The 23,815-nt window shown below is 44.4% G+C and overlaps 3 protein-coding genes across 10 annotated transcripts in view; 2 read left to right on the top strand and 1 right to left on the bottom strand.

Annotated features, from left to right (window-relative positions):
• Positions 1-3,446: 3,446 nt before the first annotated feature.
• On the bottom strand, positions 3,447-8,099 carry ido1 (indoleamine 2,3-dioxygenase 1). 2 transcript variants are annotated; one of them, XM_086205836.1, is made up of 10 exons: positions 7,959-8,099; positions 7,456-7,551; positions 7,258-7,377; positions 6,543-6,661; positions 6,426-6,440; positions 6,249-6,348; positions 6,055-6,172; positions 5,923-5,974; positions 5,680-5,828; positions 3,447-5,602 (listed from the first exon to the last, which is right to left on the bottom strand). In XM_086205836.1, the coding sequence occupies exons 1-10, from the start codon at positions 8,049-8,051 to the stop codon at positions 5,202-5,204; spliced, it is 1,263 nt and encodes a 420-aa protein (XP_086061962.1). In that variant the 5' UTR covers positions 8,052-8,099; the 3' UTR covers positions 3,447-5,201. The 2 variants fall into 2 exon arrangements, with proteins under 2 accessions (XP_086061962.1, XP_086061963.1); XM_086205837.1 differs by having other exon boundaries at positions 3,447-5,599.
• On the top strand, positions 4,722-20,175 carry rhobtb2a (Rho related BTB domain containing 2a). 4 transcript variants are annotated; one of them, XM_086205832.1, is made up of 11 exons: positions 4,722-4,774; positions 10,023-10,320; positions 11,671-11,872; positions 11,970-12,073; positions 12,406-12,591; positions 12,711-13,651; positions 13,734-13,852; positions 14,746-14,896; positions 15,023-15,111; positions 15,741-15,846; positions 16,774-20,175. In XM_086205832.1, exons 2-11 carry the CDS (start codon positions 10,259-10,261, stop codon positions 16,977-16,979), a joined length of 2,166 nt encoding a protein of 721 aa, XP_086061958.1. In that variant the 5' UTR covers positions 4,722-4,774; positions 10,023-10,258; the 3' UTR covers positions 16,980-20,175. The 4 variants fall into 4 exon arrangements, with proteins under 4 accessions (XP_086061958.1, XP_086061960.1, XP_086061959.1 ...); XM_086205834.1 differs by lacking the exon at positions 4,722-4,774 and adding an exon at positions 9,719-9,817; XM_086205833.1 differs by lacking the exon at positions 4,722-4,774 and having other exon boundaries at positions 9,998-10,320.
• Positions 20,176-20,284: 109 nt separating this feature from the next.
• The window catches only part of pebp4 (phosphatidylethanolamine binding protein 4), a 59,067-nt gene continuing 55,536 nt past the window's right edge, over positions 20,285-23,815 (top strand). The window contains exons 1-3 of one of the 4 annotated variants that reach the window (XM_086205844.1): positions 20,285-20,416; positions 22,286-22,389; positions 23,245-23,371. In XM_086205844.1, the coding sequence (XP_086061970.1) occupies positions 20,414-20,416; positions 22,286-22,389; positions 23,245-23,371 (234 nt within the window). In that variant the 5' untranslated portion in view covers positions 20,285-20,413. Of the gene's footprint in view, positions 20,417-21,361; positions 21,505-22,285; positions 22,390-23,244; positions 23,372-23,815 lie in introns of those variants that run through there. The other 3 variants (XM_086205843.1, XM_086205842.1, XM_086205841.1) reach the window with 3 other exon arrangements.

The following is a 23,815-nucleotide window of genomic DNA, read 5'->3' as shown; positions in this document are numbered from 1 at the left end:
ACTCATCAAACAACAGAATCGTTTGAGCGTCTCTGTCTTTTATCCAGGCAAACTCCTATCTCAGAGGATCGCATGGATGGAGAGCCACCATTAATCAGATGCAAAGCAGAGAGAATCTCCGCGTCTGCTCTATCTACATCTGAGGGGCCAAAATATCACAGGTTTTTCCTGGAAGAATAAAGCCAGCAATGTGACGTGTGCTCTCTCCTGTCGGGTCCGTGACATCAGTGGTAACTCTACACCTGAAAAGCAGCCTTTCAAAACCGGCTGCGAACATGACAGCTTTCTTTCTTTTTTCATGTGGGCATGCACTTTCAGTCGAGTCAGTGAGGCGGAAGCAATAAAGTTGCTGTAAGATGACTACACAAAAGGCTTTGACAGACCGCACAAGTGACCCACAAAGAAAAGCTGGTTTTAAAAAATGGTTTGTGCTGCAGTTTAGGTGAAAGATGAGACTGATGTATGCTTAACTGTGACAAGTACAAAGAAAAGTGAAGTCTGAAATCCCACAACACAGTTAATGTTTCGAGGGGCTTCAGTGGAAAAGCTGCTGATGGAGTTTCTGTGGATGGATGATTCACACCAGTCTGGAGGTGATCAAGGCTCGCTAAAGAAGAAGGCACCCCTCCAGCTGGGGTAAACTCTCCCATCCCTCTTTCTTTCCTTTTTTTTTTTTTCAACATTTCCTTTAGTCAGACAGCCAGGTGAATATCCTGAGGGAGCGGAGAATCATCACAATATTTAAGCCCCCAAAGTATTAAAGTTCCTTTTGAGAATTTTCTAGGTATTTTAAAGATGCATTGTACAAACATGTGGAACTGTATGGGCAATGATCCTGATTCGGTTCCAGACTCAGGAAAAACCACCTCAGCACATCCATCTAATGTCTCCCACTTACCCTGTGCAGCGTCACGGGGGCCTGGAGCCTATCTCAGGTGCAATTAGGTGCAGGAAGGATCCACCCCGGACAGGTCGCCAGTCCATCAGGGCCGACATCCAGAGACAGACGACCATTCACATTCACACTCAGGGGTAATTCTGAGTTTAGGATTAACCAAACCTGCATGTTTTTGGTCTGTGGTAGGAAGCTGAAGCATCTGGAGAAAAACCACAACGACACTGGGAGAAAATGCACTCAGAAAGACTACATAAAGTATACATCACTGTGGTTCTGGCACACACACACACACACACACACACACACACACACACACGCCCCAACATCCAACAACCCCCAAACAACCATCACAATCGCATGCATTAACACACGGCGGAGGCCATTCCAAGGGCTGGTGCAGTGTTTATTTTTAGAAAGTAAAACTGAAGCTTTTCGTGGGTTTTCTTATTACGAGCTCAGGTAAGAACTCTGTCAGACCGCTATGTTGGTGCTTCTGTGCAGTTTTAAGAAGGTTTGCTGAAATCCCGGAGCTTTTGTATTCGGTACACTGTGTAGTGGCGCACAACCCAGTCCATGATGGCGGCGTGCGCTGGTGCAGTCACTCTTCGCTGTCTTCTTTGGTGTTCCAAATGTCATTTAACATGTACAAAGAACATAAAGCTTCTGATTTTCTTATTTATAAAAACAGAGACTGAACCGCAAAATACAAATGAATAGCTGCAAATGTCCCACATCACACTCCTGGCTCACAGTTATGTGGTTTCCTTAAAGTGAAGGACATAATGTTCCTTAGGAATAAATACAAAACAAGAACCGTCCATGTCGGAAGATTTTGAACATTTTTCGTGCTTAATTGTTGCATATTCTGACCGAGGGCGTGCCCAAACTGATCTGTGACCGAAACACGAACAATAGTCTGGCCCAAGGGTGTGTTAAGGTGAGGTCAAGATGAGTGAAAAAGACACCCAGTCACCTTCTAACTCCAAGCCGTGGCGGTGATGTGCACGCCAAAGATAATCAATCCCCAGCTGCTGCCATCAGAGCTGCTCATTCACAGGGTGAGTAAAGGTCCTGGCTTTCCTTGGCATTAAGCAGCTGCATCATAAATTCAATTTTGAAAAAACAGGGTCCAGGATATCCTGTGGTTAACCACCAAGGAACAGATATCCGATTGACTAACCAGGAGAAGAACCCACGCCTGTTACCCTGTCAGCTCTGATAGATGGAGTATGGATGTTTGAGTAGTTTTCATGAAAACGAGACACTCCAGATGCCCTTTGTCATCAGGGAAATCACTTATTTAGCTTGATGAGTATATACGATACCCTTTGCTTGTTCAAGTTCATATATTCTGCGGAATATTTATGGTGGATTTCTTGGGGACATAATAGAACTGATACCTCATGAGTACAGTATAAATCATGTGAGCAGCTTGACATGTGTCAGCGAGTGTGAGCATGTGTCATGTCCTGCACTGAAACCAGCCACTGTTGAGATGGTGAGGTGAAACTCGGGCGTGTGCACGGGCCCAGCCCCAACTACACAATGAAGACATCCTTAGAGATGGCCAGTGTTTACTGCCAGGTTGTCAGGGAGTCCTCAACAGTCAGGCAATAAGGAAGAGGATTATTTGCTTTGGCTGTGGAAGAAGGATCTAATCAGATAAATGGGACGTGTGAACACACTGTCCTCCTCGCTACCCAACTCTCTCCTGCGATAGTCTCTGTTCACCTTTCACCTTTTCACCTGTTTCTGTTGCTCAGGTTGCAAAACATGTCAGAGGAAGGGGGAGTGTGCAATGCCTGAGAGCACAGAATACCCCAGCTGTTATGTGATGATTCTCACTGAAGTACTTTTAGTGTATTTTCTGTGCTTTAATTAGAATAAAAAAACCCAGCTCGGATCTCATCTTGAATGTGGTCTCTCACACCGATATCATCAATAACTCTCCTATTTGCTCTTCCGTCGTCTCTCCTGCTACCCAAGAGGACAAGATAAAGTAGTGCGCTCAGGTTTTGGGGGAATTGTCTTGTCTAATTGCTGCACTGTCCGCTTTATCTGATCTTGCACGGCTGTTATTGTAATGAAACACCATTGGAGACAAGCCAGGACAGGTGAAGATTACTCAGCATGAGCCATTCGTGGCACAATCCATCCCTTCATGGCTCTGGGTTTTCCACACTCTCAGTCCAGGAAGTGTGCAGTGGGGCATGTGAGGGCTGGAGGGTGGCAGGAGTGCTGAGGTAACCATTATGATAAGTGATGCATCTCTGCACTGCATTGTGCATTGTGCTTCGACATGACAACCCCATTGTGAAGACGTACCACAGAATAAAGAAGCAACAAAGGCTGATTATTTTATGAGATAGAAAGGTCAGGTTCTAGCATGTCAATAGACTGGGATGGCTTCAGTGGATGTGCCAGTGTGGATTTCAACACATCAGTGTGTAGAGTCTAGTGACATCTAGTGGTGGAGCAGGAGATGACGGCCCCTCACCTCACCTCACCTCATCTCACCCCCATCCCCACCCCTTTCAGGAAAGCCTCTTGTAGGTTGTATATGATCCTACATTTATCATATTTGGGTTCTTAAAATTCTCAAAACACACAATTGTTAACCAATAACTGCTTATTCAGAATAAAACCAACTTCATCCCCAAAGGGAAGTAACTTTGTGAGACTACAATTGTCCAATTACAGATTGGAAAGAAGACATAACCATCCAATCGAGTAACTGAAGGCCGCGTAGGTCAGGGAGCACTGGCGGGTCCAGAGCAGAAGGGACCCTGACTTACTGGTAAGCCACTGACACGTCTTTCTTGTCCAGACAGGTGACTTTCCACACCTCCACACAATATCCACATAATATTTAAATGCCGGTTGTGCATTTACCAACATTAGCATGTATTTATGGTCGAAAAACTCCTGGTTACAGGCATACACGCCGTGTCTCTGCAGATCCCTCCTCCAAAAAAATTCCACTGCTGTGATTGGCTAGCTGCAGACACGCCCATTACCATAGCCAGACTTCACTCTCAGCGGTTACTTGAAATTGAATCACCCTCCTAGGTAGACCATTGAGAAAGACCCAAGGTTGGTCACAATTTCAATGAAGCCCCTTGTGATGCGTAAAGTGGTGTAAAATCTAAAAGGCTCATTGAATCCCAAGAATCCAGAACAAGGCCTTCCCTTTAGGCAACGGAAAATCGACTAATTTCCCAAGATGTTTTGACAACGCTGTAGGTAAGGTTTGGTCAGGTTTAGGCATGAAAACCCCCTGGCTAAGGTTGGAGGGAGAGCTTTGTTTGGGTAAAATACGAATAAAATCATTAACAACTGGTTTTCTCACCTGAAACATGACCAAAAGAAACCCACCGAATATCCAGCATCTTTTCCGAGTGAGGTTTATACGTTGCCTACAGTGAAAGGCTGCGTCTGTGCGGCTGTAGGTGAGACCACGGGAGTGGCAGCATTATGGAATGAGATATAAGAAAGCAAGATACAGCAAAGTGAGATGCAATGGGGCAGGGTTTGTCCGTTCTGGGGTACTGCAGATGCAACACGGCGGGCTCCAAAGAGCAGGAACCGTTGCTTTAGTTTCGGAGATATGAAGGGCTTGTTCCAAGCTAACCAAAAATCCTGATTCATGGTTGCAGGCGACATCTCTCTAAATCATACACGCTACTCCTGTAAATGGCCATAAGTAATCATCACGTTATCACAGTGCCACAAAGAGATGCAAAGCGTTGACCTCTTGACCTTTGATCCCCTCAGGCATTCCTTGCTGCTTTAGTGCTACAAGAAAAACCCTGGGAAATCCTCTCTTCACTAACAATCTATCCAAATGTTACATGGAGCTGAAAGGTAACCTTTAAGGTAAAAGATTAATCCTACTGGATTTTCTGGTGGAAGATAGTAAATAATCTCTGACTCTTCTGCACCACCTTTGACCGAAATCTCAAAATCCCTTTCCAAAAATAATCACTTATTTGGTCCAAATATCCTCCAGATACATTGGTTTGAACCAGATGTGCATTTTTGGGATTCCAGTTCAGATTAAAGAAGGAATTAGTGGTTGAATTTAATGGAAAGTAACAGCAATGGTTTGAATTATGGTTTGGACTGAATGATGGGTATCACTCATGTCTGGGAGGATTGTTAATGGGCACAACAAAGCTATAGATGTGAGAGCAGCCCCTCACGCTCTCGGTGCCAACAGACAGCTTTTTAATGACGTATAAAATAGTGTGCTAAGTAATCACATTTGATTTACTGCTTGTTTTATGTGATGCAGTTGACTCCATCAGCTGTGGCGCTTCGTTTCGTTGCTTGCCTCGGGCAGGTAGGTGTCTCTTGTTTGATCTCTCACAGTCTTTAGGAAGGTCATGAGGCCCGAGCCCCCGGTGCCCCTCTCCTCTAGCGCTGTGGGTGCTCTGCTGATCACCTCCCTGTCTGAGTCCTGGCTCTGGTTGCGGAGTTGTCGGGCTTGAGCAGCAGGAACTGTTACGAAGCGACTGACCATGTTGATGTGATAGCTGCGTAACGCCAACAGTTTTGTGACACATAGCTGAAAGGCCTGGCTAAGCCGCTCGCTGGCCTGCTGCTGGACAAAACTCCTCAGGGACGGTTCCAATGAGATGTCCTGGATCAGCTGTTTGTGAGCAGGTAGCATGTAGTTCCTCATGCGAGTTAGAAAATTACCTGCTGGAGGGTCATGACAGTGAGCGTCCCACATTCGTTTTAAACATTATAATCAGTCAATAGAAGAAACATTCTCTTACCACTTTTAGCTTCATGTTTGACTCCTAGAAGCTCATCGAAGCAGTGCAGCAGGCTGCTCTGTGCCGCGCTGCCTCCTGAATACTCCATGGGCTCTGCCTGGACCCCCTCATAAACCAGTCCCCTCGGCATGCAAGGGTTGTCCTTCCACCTAAGGATGTGTGTTGAAAACAAAAATACACACGTTTATTATACAAAGCACATCCATCCCAAATAGACCGTTTGAAACAGAGAGGTTTACCTACCCTGACAAGTAGATCCTCATGATGCCGTAGAAGACTGCCGGCTCCACATAAACTGCAAACAAGAAATGTGGATCAAAACCTCGGCGAGCACGATAAGTTTTGATGCATTAATTTTGGACGTTAAGTCGCTACCGTGCATCAGTTTGAGTTTATCTGTCATGTCCTGGATGGACTGGCTGATTTCCTCCAGGGCCTCTGCGACACCGTTAGCGTCACCACATCTGACACAGTTGATTACGACAGGAATGCTCTGCAACAAAGTTCTGGTTACGTCATCTGAATGGATTCCTCCGATTTTCAGGAGAATCCAATGAGTGCATCTTTACCCTCAGTGCAGGAACTGCTGCCAGCTCCACCAGCAAAGTGACCATGAAGAAACCTCGTACGCTGTCCCCACCGGGGAAGCTGACCAGCAGCTCTAGGTTCCTGCACGTAAACCAGTTAGTCTACTTGGATCAATGCCTACCTCCTTGATGCCTGGATTAAAATGAGCATGTACTCACTCCATGTCAAAAGGTCTGGCACAAGATGGACATGGAAAAGAAACCAGATGCATTTATACTCTGCGATCGTTGAAGATGCAATAGAGTTACACGTAGCGGGCCGCTAGCTAGCCTTACCCTTCTGGATCCTTCTTCCTCCAGTTAGCCAGTACAGCATCAGCATGGGTGAGAATTGGGGGAAGACCTAAGCGCTGAGACACCTCCCAGTATGGAACAGCCAGAGAACGCGGCAATGCCTTTGAAAATTATTAGAAGTAAAAGAAGAAGTCAGCCTTTTTAGATGTAATGCAGCCAGTTAGTTCTTCATGAGTCAAGACATGGGTACTATCAGATTTCCACCACATGATTATTGAGGCCAAAATAATTCAAAATAACGATACTATTGCAATATGTTAAGAATACTTGAACAAAATAATAATCATGCTGTCAGTCACATTTGTCTTAAAATTGGTTTATTGTGTGTTTCGGCTGTTTTTGGTCAATGAATTATACCCAAATACAAGTGTAGTGAGACAGACCGTCTGCAACCAGGAGCACCACCACCATCTACGACCCAGACAGTTACTGGCACTGGATTCATTAAGATACGGTCACATGTGTGTTAGAAAATGATATCAATAATCTTTTTTTTTTTTTCTTCAATAGCAGAGTTATTGTGAATGTCTTAGGTAACTGATCCTGACACGCCTTTTGAAACTGATGGTAATACCTTCCAAAAATGAAATCCATTGCATGTCTAAAAACTCAACGCGACTGCAGTTTATGTAAATTCTATTATCTTTACTGAGGAGAAAATGTTTGTGGATAAATTCAGCATAACAAGAAGAGACACCTCCACTGTGTCATTCTCTCCCTCCTGCCAGACGTATCCCATGGTCATGACGCTGAGGACCAGGTGGGCCAGTCGTAATTCCCGGTGTCTCTGCAGAAACTGGATGCTCAGCAGAGGCATCTGGACAGAGGGGGGTAACAACACTGAACTGGGGCTCCATAAAAGAGCTGTCCTTCACTGTTTATGGTCCTCGCTCACCTTGTTAACATGGGAGCGCAACTCATGAGTGTGCACAAGCTGTGGGACTTGCAGGGCGATGTCCATCCATGGCTGGTAACAGGGGGGAAGCTCTGCCTTTGGAGGTGCAGCAGGGTGTACATCGTTACAATAAGATGGGGCTCGTATAGAACAGATACACGTAGGGTTGCGTCACAATGTGACCTTTTTGACCTTTTTTAAATTTTATTTCTCTCTCTGTGGGGACAAAGTTGAGGACGAAGCAAACATGAATGAAGCTTCAATAGGTGTCAGGTGTCTCAATCAATACCACCAGCTACAAGTTCACGCTTACACTTTGCATGCTGATATTATTTAACCAGAACACCATTTGACTGAAAATAAAGTTTCAGATAAATGTGACCTTTTTTTCCCTGTAGCTTTTATTTAGACTGTCACCCAGTTTGCTTCCAGTCAGACATATCACCATGACTACCCATGATTCCAAAAATGTGAACTCTGTAAAAAGGAGAGAGGAAACTTACCAGGGGCTCTTGGAGGACGAAGCCCAGCTCCTCAGAGACATGGTACATGTCCAGAGAGAAAGGAATTTTGGGGTCTTTGGAGGCAGCAGCCATCAGGAAAACAGCAGGGACTCGCACACAGCAACTATCTCAATAGTCATGAGACCCCCAACCTGTGTGGACTCTGGCCTTGAGTTCACTAGCTGGTGTCAACATGGCTTACACAACATTTATCCCTCACTTCTGCTGTTGCACAAGCAAAATGTGGGAAATCATTACCCGCGCGTCGCTTTGTGAGCTGTTATTGGGAGAATAATTGAAAATGATTCTGGAGTTCGTCATCAGACCGACACCTGCTGAATTACAAAGCTGAGCAGAGGAGTTCTGCTTCATTCGTGTGCCACCAAAAGCATTTCCAAGCACAACCTCATGGTGATGCTAGCTGTGCCAGTGTATGGGCTTTGCATTTGAGTGAAATTCAGCATCATTATTCTATTTCTAATTCGTCAAGCAGAAATGTACATGAGCAATAATGTCTGGGAGGAGAAGACAAGAATAACAACTTGTTAAATTGTTTTCTTGGGAAACTGCAGCAGGAACGAGTAGCCTATAATTTTACATGAAGCAAACCATACTGTGGAGAACCTCGGCGATCATCCGCACACCGCACATTTATTATTCTCTTTAGTTTCTGCTACGTTTTGTTTCATAATTTTGTTTGCGTTTTCAATTCTTTGCTCAACCAAGCGTCCATCAAACTGTTATAAAGCTTTCAGTTGTGATCCTGCTGGTTGATTGATTGACTGATTTATTGATCGATTGACTGATTGATTGCACAGTTTTGCAGTGGTTAGCTCCGTTGCCTCCCAGTAAGATGGTTCTGGGTTCAAACCCAGCAGCCAGCTTCCTGTGTGTTGAGTTTGCGTGTTCTTGCTGTGCCTGCATGGGTTCTACTTTGGATCCCCAGCTCCCTCCCACCCACCAAGACCATGCAAAGGAGGTAGACTGGAGTCTCTAGATTTCATGTACAGTAGGTGTGAATGGTTGTGGACTAGTCGAGGTGCTCCCTGTCTTTTGCACAACACTGCAATGTGGAAGTACTTCACAAGTATACTTGTGAAGAATGTTCCTTCCCCCGGTATCATTATCCCCTAAGAAGGACAATATTTGTTTTCAAGAGGACAAAAATACTGCAAAAACGGTGTGAAGTGACACAAATGCATTTCCTCAACTCAGTTCCAATTCTTTTCATTTTATTTTTCACCATGTCTTCATAAACGGAGGTATAGACTGTCAGCATCACCTGGTGGCGAAAACTGAACATTGCAGGAGTTGAATTCCTGCTGGATGTTGGTTATCTAAGAGGAAATAACAAGTGGAGTGCATCTGCAGAGGAAAACAGAGCCAAAACACGTTTTCATTTCTAATATTTACTTAAAAAAAAACACATCAGTGTGTTGAAATAATGTTCACAATCATGTTTAGTGGGACCAAAGCAACAGAGGCCCTGCTGACTGGCTGCTGCTAACATTGTTCATCTCGTTATATTTCTGAAATTTTAAGTTCAGCAATTTTGTTTCTCATTTGTTATTGGAACTTAAGTCAATTTTAAAAGATGCAAAAACAAACAAACAAACAAACAAAAAGCACCATGAAATCAGCGCTATGTCATTAGCCATCAGCTAAGAACTGAGCTCTGTATGTGGGCTGTTTAGTGCCCGTGTCCGAGGTCATTCCCGTCCTAGGATGTCCCGCCTGCCCTCATGAAGACACACCCTCTCCCAGGGTCTCTCGGCGTGGACTCAGTGGAACCCAGCATGAGTGGGCTGCCGAAAGCTTCCACTTTACCACACAACTAAAATATGATGTGAACATTGCAGGTCTTTAAAAAGAGAGATTAAAAAGCATGTGCTGCTGCTCTGGAGGCCGGTCTTTCTAGGCAGCTTAGCAGCCGTGGAATGAGATTTATGCGACTTTAAAGTGGATCAGTGTTTTGTAATGAATGTTTTCCCTCTCTCTCTCTCTCTCTCTCTCTCTCTCTCTCTCTCTCGCTCTCTCTCTCTCTCTCCGCCTGCCTATTATTAGCTACGGAGGCCTTACAGTAAGTGGAGGTGGTTCCATGACGGTCAGGGCTGCAGCGCTGCACCGCGCACACCGGCGCCCAGCCTGCATGGAGATCGGAGTATCTGGCCAACACTACACGGATTCGAAAGACTCTTTCTGAGCTCATCTGCGGGTCCGCCGCCTGTTTCCCAGCCTCGTTCACCTTGCCCTGAAGATGAAGTTAAATACGAGCTGCCGTCAGGTGCCAGCCGCATCCGATGGAGCCCTGCTTTCCGCCTCGTTCATCGACCACCCCGATGCAGCACTTCCTCATGTTGCGGTAAGCGGAACATTCCCTGCTCTGGGGGAGAGGGGTGAGGGGGTGGGGGGTCGAACCACTTTTTTCCTCCTGATTTTGCGATGGCCGGGGAGCCAAATAAACAGGCTCGGGAGTCAGAGACGGCGGTTACATAACGCGTAATGCAGCAGAGCCTCATGACTCCAGGCTCGGCGGTGGTGGAGGGACTGTTCAGTCCTCCCGGTAGGATATGTGATCTTCTACGGCAGTGCGATTATCGAGGGGACAGTCTGAATTCTTTGTTTTTAGCGAGGATGTGACCGTATTCAAATATGATTCATTAATTCGGGAGTTGCGCAGTGTAGACTGTCAGAGGAGAGGGCGAATGAATGAGCAATAGAGGCGGTGAGTGGAGTCATACAGGCCCGGGATGAGGTCAGGTTGTCTGCTGCTCTTATATACTCATTCACGCCCTAATGAGACCGAGAGATGGTGCAGTCAATGAAGGCTGGTTTTTATGAATGGATGCAGGTAAAAAAAGAAGAAAAAAAAGAAAAGAAAAAACCCCTCCCAGGAATGAACAGCAGCGTAGCCCTGATCTGAATGTATTACATTTCCTGTTTAAAAAAGAGCTCATTGGTTCAGGAGGGGGTCAGACTGAGGGATGCTTGGGGTCTGAACAGGAGCAGAAAGGGATCTGATTCAGAAAACATGACACCATTGGTCATTGAGATATAATAGGTTGCGTCCACTTGACCCCCCCCCCCCCCAAAAAAAAGAACTTGGTGTTGAGACCAGTCCTCTGTCCTGAGTGTGGTGCTGCCAACATGACATCACCCTGCCAAAGTAGAGGAATGATGTGTGTTTCATGTGCTGTTCATCGGTTTAATGCCAAGATGAGTGTCTGATATGAGCCGTGACACGCTGAGAGGCAAGGCTACAGTTCCCTTGGAAACCAGTCTGGGTACCTAAATCGTCAGCCACCATTTTCAAGGCGTAGAAATAGTGTTTACCTGTTTCCTCCATTTCATTTCTCAAGACTCATTTGATGTTTGAGGGTGTAAAGATGAGCTTTAAGTCACAGTTCATTTTTATATAAATTCTGCAGGGACGAGTTTGTGCAGTTCTGGGTTTGCTGCAAAATCCAGTTCAGAGAAAGTTGCTACACGTTTGTTTGCTTGTCCCTTTAAATATTGTTTCTATATCTGGAACCGGGACAGGGAACTTGTGAATGGGCACAAAGTCACGAGACCACCCATTGAAAGCTCTGCAGGCAGAGGGAACCGTGCGGATGAGGAGGAGCCTCAGTGTCTCATGTCCACATTGATCGGTGTTCTAGTGTAGGATTTCGTGTGCTGATTAAGATTCCTGCGCTTCTTGGTATGTCGACAGGTCCCATTTGACAGATTCTGATATGGACTATGAGAGGCCAAACGTTGAAACTATCAAGTGTGTGGTGGTGGGAGACAATGCCGTAGGAAAGACCCGCCTCATCTGTGCTCGGGCCTGCAATGCCACGCTGACTCAGTACCAGTTACTGGCTACACACGTGCCCACAGTCTGGGCTATAGACCAGTACCGGGTCTGCCAGGAGGTGAGCATGTTTTCAGAATGTTAAAAGATGTTTTTGACCTCTGGCTACTCAGCCAAACTAAATCTACAAGACAGAATAATAAGTTCCGTGTGATTAGGTTTTAGAGCGCTCCAGGGACGTCGTGGATGATGTCAGCGTGTCCCTTCGTCTCTGGGATACCTTCGGAGACCATCATAAGGACCGACGTTTTGCATACGGCAGGTGAGACCCTGTGAAATTCTGTTCGAGTGCTAATATTTTGTCTGGTCCAGACAGTTTCAGGTGAGGCTCAGTGAATAGAAGAGAAAGAATATCAGTCATCTCTAGACGCCGTGTGGAGCAGCCCATGTGTGTGCCGTCCTCTGTTTCCATGCAGTTTTGATACGAATGTATTTTGTGCTGTTCAAGTTATTCAAAACTGCAGTGTTAGGCTAGCTGGGCTAAGAAGTTGTCAGTGTGATCAGATAACATAGTCAAGGTCCTATATAGACATCATTGTCAATGAGCATGTCAGACCATGAGAACCTGTGGATTAAAGACCGTCTTCTGTTAAGGTCTGACGTGGTGGTGCTGTGCTTCTCAATCGCCAACCCAAACTCTCTATACCATGTGAAGACCATGTGGTACCCTGAGATCAAGCACTTCTGCCCCCGTGCGCCTGTCATCCTGGTGGGCTGTCAGCTGGACCTGCGCTACGCAGACCTGGAGGCGGTGAACAGGGCTCGGAGGCCTTTAGCGAGGTATGAGACCTCCTGGTTAAACTCAAGGATTTGAAAGGTTTATGTGGAAGTGAAGGAATGCTTTAATGTTTATCTTTAATAAAGCCAGGAATGCCTTTTACACATTTTCCATTTTCCAGGCCCATTAAATCCAATGAGATACTTCCTCCAGAGAGAGGCCGGGAGGTGGCCAAAGAGCTGGGAGTGCCATATTATGAAACCAGTGTTGTTGCTCAATTTGGAGTCAAGGACGTTTTTGATAATGCCATCCGAGCTGCGCTCATCTCACGCCGCCACCTGCAGTTTTGGAAATCTCACCTCAGAAATGTGCAGCGGCCTCTCCTTCAGGCGCCCTTCCTGCCACCGAAACCTCCACCACCTATAATCACTGTGCCTCCTCCCCCGACTACCACAGAGGAGCATCCAGTTGGTCTGCTGGAGGACCCACACTGTGCTGATGTCATCCTGGTCCTGCAGGAACGACAGAAAATCTTTGCACACAAAATATACTTGGCGACATCCTCCTCAAAGTTTTATGACCTCTTTATTATGGACACTCAAAACGAGGAGACAGAAAGGCCTCCTCGCGGCCCTCTTTCGGGCCGAGAGCTGCTGATGCGTGCTGCTAGCTTCGACGTTTGCGAGAGCAGTGACGACGGGGACAGGGCCAACCTGAGAGCCTGCACCAGTGACGGGACTCTGAAAGACTCCGAAGGGGGAAGACGAGGCAGACTGCTTTCCTCGTGGAGTCGAGCTTTTGTCAGCATCCAGGAGGAGCTGGTGGATGACCCCATCACCTACAGCCCCAGGCCCATGACTGTAGTGCACATGGATCAGTCCATGCAGCTCGGGCCCTTTCGGGCAGTGCTTCGCTACCTGTACACGGGTCAGCTAGACGAGAATGAGAAAGAGCTTATGCACATTGCGCACATTGCTGAGCTGCTGGAGGTCTTTGACCTGCGGATGATGGTGGCAAACATACTCAACAATGAAGCCTTCATGAACCAAGAAATCACCAAAGCCTTCCATGTACGCCGCACAAACCGAGTCAAAGAGTGCTTGGCCAAAGGCACCTTTTCTGGTATGTTAATCATGTTGCTCTGCTTTAATTAGAGGTGACGCAAATTTAAACTTTTGTCAAGCGTCTTGTGTCTGTTTTGCAGATGTAATATTCAAGCTAGATGACGGGACGATCATGGCCCACAAGCCTCTACTCATCTCTAGTTGTGACTGGATGGCAGCTATGTTTGGAGGTCCTTTTGTGGAGAGTTGCACCAAAGAGGTGAGACGTCACTGCACCAAATGCAGGCGGTTGCACTGAGAAGCTGCAGCCTTTACTCATGGCCTCAGCTGGACCTTCTCCCTGCCGGTTGATTTACAAAACAGCAGCATTTAAGCTTTAATTGCTGCATAATTACACAGAGCACGCCAATGCAGCCATACGTGCACTGACCCAGGACCAGCACCACTGAACTATGTGCTCTGTGTACAAAGTATAATTTAATTAGAGGACTGCAAATCTGCTGTAATGCAATTACTCTGGCTTCTGTGATCCAAACATACTGCAGTTTGGTGAGCTTAGCTGCTGTTTTTCAGCCTCACCACACAGTAGTACTACCAAATACTACATGCTAGGTGTCATTATCCTTGTGGGTGAAAATGAGCTCTGATGGTCATCATTTTTCATGGTATGGGTATCCTGTATATTTTTTTATCGGTTATCAGTGAAGTGAATCCATCCCAAAAAAATGGATGTTTTACAATTGTAATAACATGTCTCTATATTTCAGTTTGTTGCTTTTGATTCACTTTTTTTCAAATGTGTCGTTCATATTGTGTCCATATATTTGTTCATAAAGAAACTTTCCATTCAGCACACGTTTTGAGGTTTGTGGTATTGCACATTGTGGCACGGAAACTTTAACATTTACTGCAGCTGAATATCGGCCGAAAGTATCCGTTACTGGCCTTGAGAAATCAGTATCAGTCGATTCATAATACATGCAATACTTATGTGGTAAATTCCTGCTTCTACAACTGGACATCTACTTCTACCAGATGTGCAACCGTGAAATTGAGTGCTTCATTTTGCTTTGATGACATCATATGTGACGTGTAATTCTGTTAAATCAGACAACGTCATGACAGTGTCATGTGCTCCCGTCCGTCTCTAAGGTGCTGTTCCCCAACACCACTCGCAGCTGCATGAGGGCTGTGCTGGAATATCTCTATACGGGGCGGTTTTGTTCTCGATCTGACCTGGATGCAATGGAGCTTATTGTTCTCGCCAATCGTCTTTGCCTCCCCCACCTGGTTGCACTTACAGGTATTACACTTGCTATATTTCCTTCTTCGCTCAAACGAGCAACAGTATTGTGTGACGTGGGGCCATTGTGTGGTGTGTGTCTCCAAGCTCTTGTCTGGAATGACTCGCTTTGATGTTTCTTTTCAGAACTCTACACAGTCACAGTATTGACGGAGGCGGCGATGATGGGCGCTGACATTGACGGAGACGTTCTGGTGTATCTTGACATGGCCCAGGTACTGTGGCCTGTCTGTTCCCTCAAACCACAGTGGGAACAAGCGCTTCTGTTTCGGCAAATTGGGTTTTTATTTACGAGGATGTCTCTCCCGCAGAACTGCTAAAGAAACAGTTTTTCAGAGTGCAAGTCAGCTAATCGTCAAAATTAATGGTAAAGGATCTGTGGCGGTGCGGGTATTCAGGACATCTCAGCATTTTGGTTCCTTTAACTCTGTCATGATCCTAGGTCAGCTGCATTTCAGTTTCCACTCCAGCTCATCTATGTCATTTACAAGCCTGGATGGAGCCAAGCGCTTATTTGTGGGAAAGTGGTTAATTCCAAATTGCCTGTTGTCCAATATGGTCCTACTTTGTCTTTATAAAGTACCTCTACTTTATCAACTTCAGCTGTACTTTGTCTGCTGCCATACAAATGTCAGCAGGCTTCTATTAGCATGGTGTTGTTCGTGTTAGTGTCAGCGATATCTGTCTAACAGCAGAGAAACGATGATGTAATTCAGCACAGCTGCCAAATTACAGCTGATATTTACAGTCATGACCACAATGATGAATAGCCGCAGCTGCTGGGTGACATGTCAGCCGTACAGAACAGTTCTGAAATGCTAATGTTGGTTTTGTTTGCTGACAGTTCCACGGGGCCCAGCAGTTGACTGGCTGGTGTCTTCACCACATCTGCACCAACTACAACAGCGTTTGCCGCAAGTTTCCTCGGGACATGAAGGCCAAGTCAACAGGTAACACACTTGTGATCCGCAAGCAGACTTACACATCAAACCAACCTATGTTAACAGTATCGAAACAAAGTCACTGTTGCCACAGTTTTGTGCTTGAAGCCCAGGATTTATTTGTCTTGTACATGAAACAACGTCTTTAAGGGGCTCTAAAGAGTTGGTTCTTAGCTTTGCTACTATGAACACTCGTGGTCAGAGGGTCAGAAGACGCCTCAGAGGTTATCAAATGCACCTGAAGGAGTAGCAGACAGTCTCCAACAGTCTCCTCCTGGCTCCAAAATGGTCTCTGCCTGTATTAATAGAGCTAAGGTCATGTTTCACATTCGCTGAGTAAAAAAACTGGTGGAAATTACGAGATGTAGTTATTTAAGAGGCATATACATAACCGGAACTACTTTCCCGATGAGGCTCATTGATTTGATGCAGCTTTTCAATAGCTACATTGTAACTTCGGTCCCCAAAAAAACAAAAAACAACAACAACAAAAAACAACGCTTGTTGGAAACTACAAGACCGACTGCTGCTGCTAATCATGACTGGCTTTGTGGGAGAGGATGAGGAGGATTACTGCTGGGCAAACCAAGGACCTGATCCTGATCTATTTTAACTGGAATATATGCAAAGGAGGGGCTGCAGGCCTTTGGAAGTAAAAGGTTAAGCACAACCATAGTTCATTTAATGCAGGCAAAGATGTGTATTTGACTGTAGAGATGTATGCTGCTATGCCCCACCACTGGCATCACTTTGTTTCGGCTTAGCTAACTAGAAGTCAGGCGTCTGGTGGAGGTCTAGAGCTCCGTAATGAACGCAGAGAGGAGATAATGCTGTCCATCTGCTTTTCTGGCAAAAAAAAATACGACGAACAATATAATTCTCTTAAGGCACAATATTCTGTGCTACATCAGCGTGTGACTGTTCATTGTGCTGCAGACAACCAGGACTACTTTGAGAAGCATCGCTGGCCACCAGTGTGGTACCTGAAGGAGGATGACCACTACCAAAGAGCACGCAAAGAGCGTGACAAGGAGGACTACCTGTATCAGAGACGCCAATGTAAACGCAAGTGGCTCTTCTGGAACCTTCCTTCGTCCCCTAACTCGAACTCTTCATCCTCTGGTTCATCTGCTGTCATCTGAGCAAGTGGTAAGGCCACTGGTCTGGAAACAGTAGGGGACTGCTGGCTCAGAGCGTCACAGTTATTCAGTTACTCCTCGTGTTGTGTTTGCCTCTGAAGACTAACAGCATTCCTCTGGGTTTGCAACATTGGTCCGATCTGGCAGTGAAAGACCTTTAGTGTTTTTTTTAGCTGTACGTAAAACTCAAACCTCAGTGATATCAACCTTGCTGACTAATGGCACAGAGTAACTGTCGCAAACTCATAACGATTGTTGAATATTCCACCACCTGAGTAAAACTAGGACTCTGCTGGCACAGAAATGTACTGATCATAATTATCATCATTTAAACAGAACCGATAACCAAGTGCTGCTTATCAGCTGCAACAACCAGCAAATCAACATAGAACTTAAGTCTCAGAGATGAAGCACTTTGCCCTTAAGTGTTTGTACAATCTACCAAAATAAGTGTAAAGTATCTCATCAACAAGCATGAAATAACAATATCTCCTGCCAGGAAGCGTCATCTACACAATCCATGATGGTTATGATCGTGTCAACAAAAACGAACGTACTGGCAAGTTCTTGTGTATTTTTGTTGGATGTTTGTGTACAGCGACACGTGATGCGAGTCTGCACACGTTCAGCATTTACGTAGTGTGATCTTGTGATTTTTGGCCACGAAAAAGGGCTTTAGTTTACATGAATGAGATTCCAAAATCCTGAAAAAATATCTGTATTTTCTGTCAAACGCCAGCAAAAGCAATTAGATCATTATGTGCTACTTGATGAGGCGTGTTAGTACACTGAGTCCTTCGATTTATTTGAATAGTTTAATCACCTTGATTGGTGGGAAGCAACACACAATCTGATGTATTCCTGAAACGATGGCAGCATTTCTGGAGCTGGAATGACCAGGTGTACTTCTCCGACTTACCTGTCACCGCCGGTGATGTGGCCTGGTCTTGTTCTGAGGATGCCCCCCCCTGACTGTCTGCAGCTGTTTGTTTAAGACTCCTCTTCATGCCTGGCTGAAGTCATCCATAATCTTCTACACACCTCTAGCACTTTCTGGACTCTTCTTCACGGAGACAGGCCTCCAGCTGCAGCCTCCTGCTGAACGGCACTAAAGACAGCATGCAGTCCTGACACGCCGCTGCAAATTTGAATGAAACTGGGGAGGAGCCAACGCAAGTGTTCAAAAAAAAAAAAAGAAGTCATTTTTGTTTTGCACAACACACAGTATATGTTAAAGATTGTCACCTGTTGTGCTTGGTTGTAGGATGGACTGCAGCATTAAATAGATTTCTAAGTATATGCTCATTTAAGATGGGTAGTATAAATTGTACAATACATCAGATTAACTGCAAGTACCGTGTGCAGTTAGCTGATATTATCCACTGCAGGCAGTGAGCAGAATAGTACACTATTACTGAGTAATACATGAATATAGACTTGACTAACATGACTTGCATTTAGTTACCGTGCAGCCACATGCTGTTGTGGGAAAATAACTTAATGTTCATTGTGCTGGCCTCCAATTACATCCCTATATACACCGTAGGATACATGCAAGTTAAAAGCAAGTCAAACCAACAGTTGAGTAGTAAATAAAAGTAGATACGTCCATAAAACACAACATTCTATAATCAGAAGACTCATATCTGGTTTGCTTTGCAGCATAGGCTAACACACAGGCTGACTTTAACCCTGCGGGTCTTCTTTGGTTTTGATATTCAGAGCCAATCAAAGAGCTTGAAATGGTTGTGCAGAGTGAATCAGTTCAGTGTCTAAACCAGTTTCCTGCTTGTAGTAACTTCTGACCTAATAGCTGTGCTGCATGAACAGGGCTTGCCAAAACAGATGAAGCTTCTTCATCATTTAGAGTGTAGAATATGGATGCTGTAAGTGGCGGTGCTCTCGGCAGTCGCCGGAAATTGTTCTCAAGTAAGAAAAAACAGGAGCTTTAATTTTGGCTCGGATGTGAGAAAGAGGGAGAGACTGGGCTCATCATTTTATTTCATAATATTCTATTGGACTATCTGACTTATGTGTAATAATATCCAGTTAAGAATATAATAGAAATTATTATAATAGTCAAATATGAGGATGGTATATAGTAGTGGTGTGACTGATGAACATAAACATGCATTTCATTCCTCGGTGCATTGCATTTTTAAGTGAACCATCTGTTTTTTATCAACAACACCTCATGCCTTAATGTACAGTGTATTGTATGGTATCGAATGTAAATTACTGTGGTTACTAGTTTGTTTGCTGTGTTAAGTTTCCATGGGGCACTCTAGGCTGTGTGTGTGTGTGTGTGTGTGCGTGCGCGCGTGTGTATTTGTAATTGCACATAACAAGGACGTAAAGGCATCAGTGTGATTAGAGGAATCAGATGCTTTCGTTTGAACACTAGGGGGGGTTATGTCCCTCATAAAAGCTGTAAACAGAGAAAAGATTGGACTGTCCAGGCCACTAACGTCAAGGAAATCATCGATTTGTGACATTAACCATCAAATGAATGCAGGGATTTCCAATTTGTGTCATTATTTTAAAGTTGCTTCATGCCAACGAGCTCCAATTTTGGAGTCTGTATATTACAAGAGACTGTGTGGCCATAGGGAATTAGGTTGTAACCCAAAATTGTAAATATAAACATGTAATTCAAACAATTGATATGAGCTATTGCATAGTTGAACATAGGTACTGTTTTTTGTACTATGCATATGGAAATTTTTGACTACAAATTTGCACTGCTTTGTAGCACCAGGTTCTATTCAAATTGCATTAGAGGGTATATCAACATCATTAGAGGGTAGACCACATCAGGTTAATAATTAAAAAAGATTAGCTCATGAATTACAAAGTCACTGGGGCCCTTTTCCTTGTGTTTGGGTGCTAATATCACCGCTGCAGAGAAGCACAAACCAAAGGGAGCTTTAGCAGCACCAGGAATATAAATATATATGCTGCACAATCACTACTGCATAGTTTAAGAGGCCTTGTTCAGAAATCCAGAAAATTAAAGACAAAAAAATAACTTGAATGTTTTCTCAGTGTTCAAAACCTAGATGACGTTTTCCTTAGTCATCAGGTATTTTTGTTCTTAAGAGCTGTTTTTATCGTTTAGGAAATGTAAATCTGAAATTCTGTAGCATGTGTTCTTGAAAATGTGTAAATAATATTTACTAAATAAAAAAAGGAGCTACGACGGGTGCAGTTTGAGTATGGTGCCGGTGTGTTTGTAAAGCCCTTGCAGCCTTGACATATGAAACCTGCAGCTTTGCCTGGCTTTCTTGCCAGGAGCTGCGTAGGGGGACCCGGAGAGGGCCTAGTGCTAAGACACATTCTTGACAGGGGCACAGAATTGGGCGTAACACCTGCTCAGGGACCGAGGCAGGAAGAGACCTGCAGCACCGACAGCGACACAACCTGACAACCTGTCAGCCATGGTGGGTACAGTATGAACCTCAGTGTTATTAAGGTCTTCAGACTACTTTAAGATTATTTAAATATCACTGTCTTTGCTCTATGAACACTTGAAAAGTCGAGTCGACGTGATAAAGAAGCTAAGTGACGTGCGTGCTAATGCGGGCGGTTTAGCTAATCAGCGAGTTCTTCGCTGGGAGAAACCATCAGAACCCGGATTCAGCCGTTACCTACCGTAGGGGCGCTCTCACAGATCTGGAGGCTCAAGGGAAAGACGAGCGAGGGTCTCCCCTCGACCCTAAAACAATCATATCCGGCCTTGAAATGAAACACCAGAACCCAACGGGTCGTGTTGTGTGGTCACTTTCAGGAAAAGATTCTGTTTACTAAGTGATAACCGCAACAACAACAATAATGGCGTCATGGTTGCCAAGAGATCTCTCCTTCTCGCGCCCACAGACTTTCCAGTTTGCAGTCCCATCGCCAAGTTAGCTACAAAGTACATCCAGCAGTGTTGTAGTAGCTAACTTGGCTAACATAACTCTTGTGTGCCTGAAAGCCTCTTAAGTTAATGAACTGATGAGGTAAATTTGATTTGGTCATTGCTCATGACAAGTTTGTCAGACGTATCAAGTTATGAAGAAAACTGACTAGGTATGAATTATTTCACTGGAAAACTAAAGCCCATGGAAACTGAAAACTTAATCAAATATGTCACCACGTGAGTTAAGTTGTGTTACAGAACTCAAAATGTTAGTAAAATTCGAATGGCGGTGTTGTGAATACTCCAATCGGGGGTTTCGTCTCTTGAACATGGTGAACATGACCCCTAGGTAAACTCAACAAATATCAACCGACAAGTTTTTGCTCCCATTTTCAGAAGTCAAAGGAAAATGTTGAGTTCCAGAAAACTCAGACCATGGGACCTTTCTGGCATGCTACCTGGAAAAAAACAAACAAACGAAAAAACACTGGAACACCACTCAAAGTCAGAGTTCCTAGTCAGAAACTCAGAGAAAACATTGAACCTGGCCTGATGGAGAAGAATCACTTCTCTGGTGTCAGAGAAAGAAGATGGCAGCACCCACAGGGAAGCCACCAATCACCAGTGGTACAACAACAGCTCAACATCATTTTTAAGTACACTCGTTCAATAAATGCCCTGCGCGGGGCTCTGTCAGCCTTCATTGTCAGTGGAGGTGATGTCAGGACGACTTCGATGAGTTCACAACATTGCACTCATCCCACACAGGAAGGCTGAATAAGTTCCTCCTTAATTCATCTGGATTAAATTTAAAGAAAAAAAAGCTTAAAAGCTGGCAGAATGATCTACGCTTTATCAGATTCATTCCTATTTTCAAAATGAACTTGAAGCCATGAGCAAAAAGGCATTGTTCATTTGATGTACTGTTTTTAAGGGAAAGTAAAATGCACTTGTGCCTTTTTAATGGACAAAGTTCTGAGCAAAACTGCTCATCAAACACCAGTCATTAAGTAAACATGTTAGCAGGATGTAAGGCTGAGTGTGTGTGTGTGTGTGTGTGTGTGTGTGTGTGAGAGAGAGAAGTGGCATATACACGTGCTAGAAATGTCAGCACTCTAATGCGACAATCAGTTGACCAGTATTTCACAACACAGCTGATGTCACCTTGTTGATTCTTTTTAGATATTCTTTTATTTAACATTATAATTGTAATTTTAACTTTAATTCCCATCTAATGACATGCAGTCTGGGCTTCATTCTCTTTTTAATATTCTCTTTTAACAGGATTACGATGATGTTATGTGGCTTTGCTGTATTACTGCACAAGTAAAGATCATTATCATTAGCAGTAGTGGTATTATAATGGTGTTAAAGTTGGTCAAATGATCTGAACTTGGCTGTTCTGCAGGCGGTTCTGCCATCCTGTCTGGTATTTTGTGTCTGTATTCTGGGGTTGAACCGCGTGGAAGCAGCAGCAGGCGTCCTGAGCTCTCTGGATTCATCTTTCTGTCAGTAAGTATCCCCAAAAGCCTCAGACATCTGCTTGTGTGCAACAAATCATGCCGAAAAAAGCCAAAGCCATGAGGAAGATGTGCCACTTAAGCTCACTAAATGTAGTACTTTGTCACTTTTTCTTCCAGGCTTTGAACCTCTTTACAGGAGGGCCCCTTTGTGTATAGTGCACAAGTACATGAATTTCAGGAGTACTTTGAAGCTCCACTGTTAAATATCCATGATGTAGGCAACAGAATCGTCTCATCCTTAGCCTGAGACTCAATGTGTTAAATGGCCTCTAGACTCTAGTTTCTAACTTTCCCCCTCTTTTTCTGCTCTGTAATATTTTGAAGTGATGTCATTTTTGCACGAGGTCACTCACAGCGAACAGAAAGCCCTTTCCAGCTCCTTGAGGAGTCAACAAAACCTTGGCCCTGATCACATTAGAGGTTACAACTAACAGCTGTCCAGTTTGTTTCTCAAACTGGGATTAAACAGAACCAATATTAAAGTGGATGATCAACACCGACTTAATGAATGATACACTCATAACAAAAGTTGTCTGTAGCTTCTTTAAAACGTTGTTACAAACTGAAGATGTGGGTTTGAAAGCAGTGGGCGTACTGACTGAGAGGATCCATGGCAAATGTGGGATCCACTGTTGAAAGTCAGGAGATCTCTGCCTCTACTGCTTAATATTTTCACCATTCCTTTTTCCTCATGTCAATCTGCTCACTTTATGGAAGGGAATCCAGTTCTCAACAGCTGGACAGTCCCTTTAAATAAACTTCAAATCATGATTGCAGGCTTGAGTTTGAGTGTAGTGCTGAATTGTGTAGACTGAGTCTTTTTTGTGTTCTCTCTTCTTGTAAGTGGCGGTCTAGAAGTGATCTATCCAGAGCTGGACATCGACAGATGCCTCATTGTCCCAGCGGAACAGAGGGCGAAGGTCAGCACCGTTTGGAACGCTCCGCAGATCTACTTCTCTGCTGCACACAAGGTAAGAGTGTGTGTGAATGTCACAGTCAATCTAAACATATTTACAATATGTTAGCATCCATTGCTACGTGTCTATATTCATGGTACCCCAGATAAAGGCATTAGAATAATATTTTTGGGACATTTCTGTCATAATACTCAATGTGAAATTGTTTTCCTATGGTTTGGCAAATATGCACATCATTTTTTAAACACTAGAGTGCAGCAACGAATCAAATAAGCTGCATCTCTTTACCAAAACGACAGGTTTTGAGTTGTTTTTTTTGCAGAAAATCTAGATGGTCACAATATTTTGCTGAATACAGAAAGAAGCATGATAAGACATGTTGATAAAATGGTTATTAGCAGCCCTTTCTGTAGTTTAGAGAATCTGTGTTACCTTCTTGCATCTTCTTTACCTTTACTTAAGCTGCAGTACTATATGATACCAGAGGGTGGCGCTAGC

The sequence above is a fragment of the Aulostomus chinensis genome, chromosome 6 (assembly GCF_037954235.1).
Source record: "Aulostomus chinensis isolate RoL2024-O1b breed Wild chromosome 6, RoL_Achi_v1.0, whole genome shotgun sequence".
NCBI classification, from domain to species: Eukaryota; Metazoa; Chordata; class Actinopteri; order Syngnathiformes; family Aulostomidae; genus Aulostomus; species Aulostomus chinensis.
This window is presented reverse-complemented; position numbering and strand designations above follow the sequence as displayed.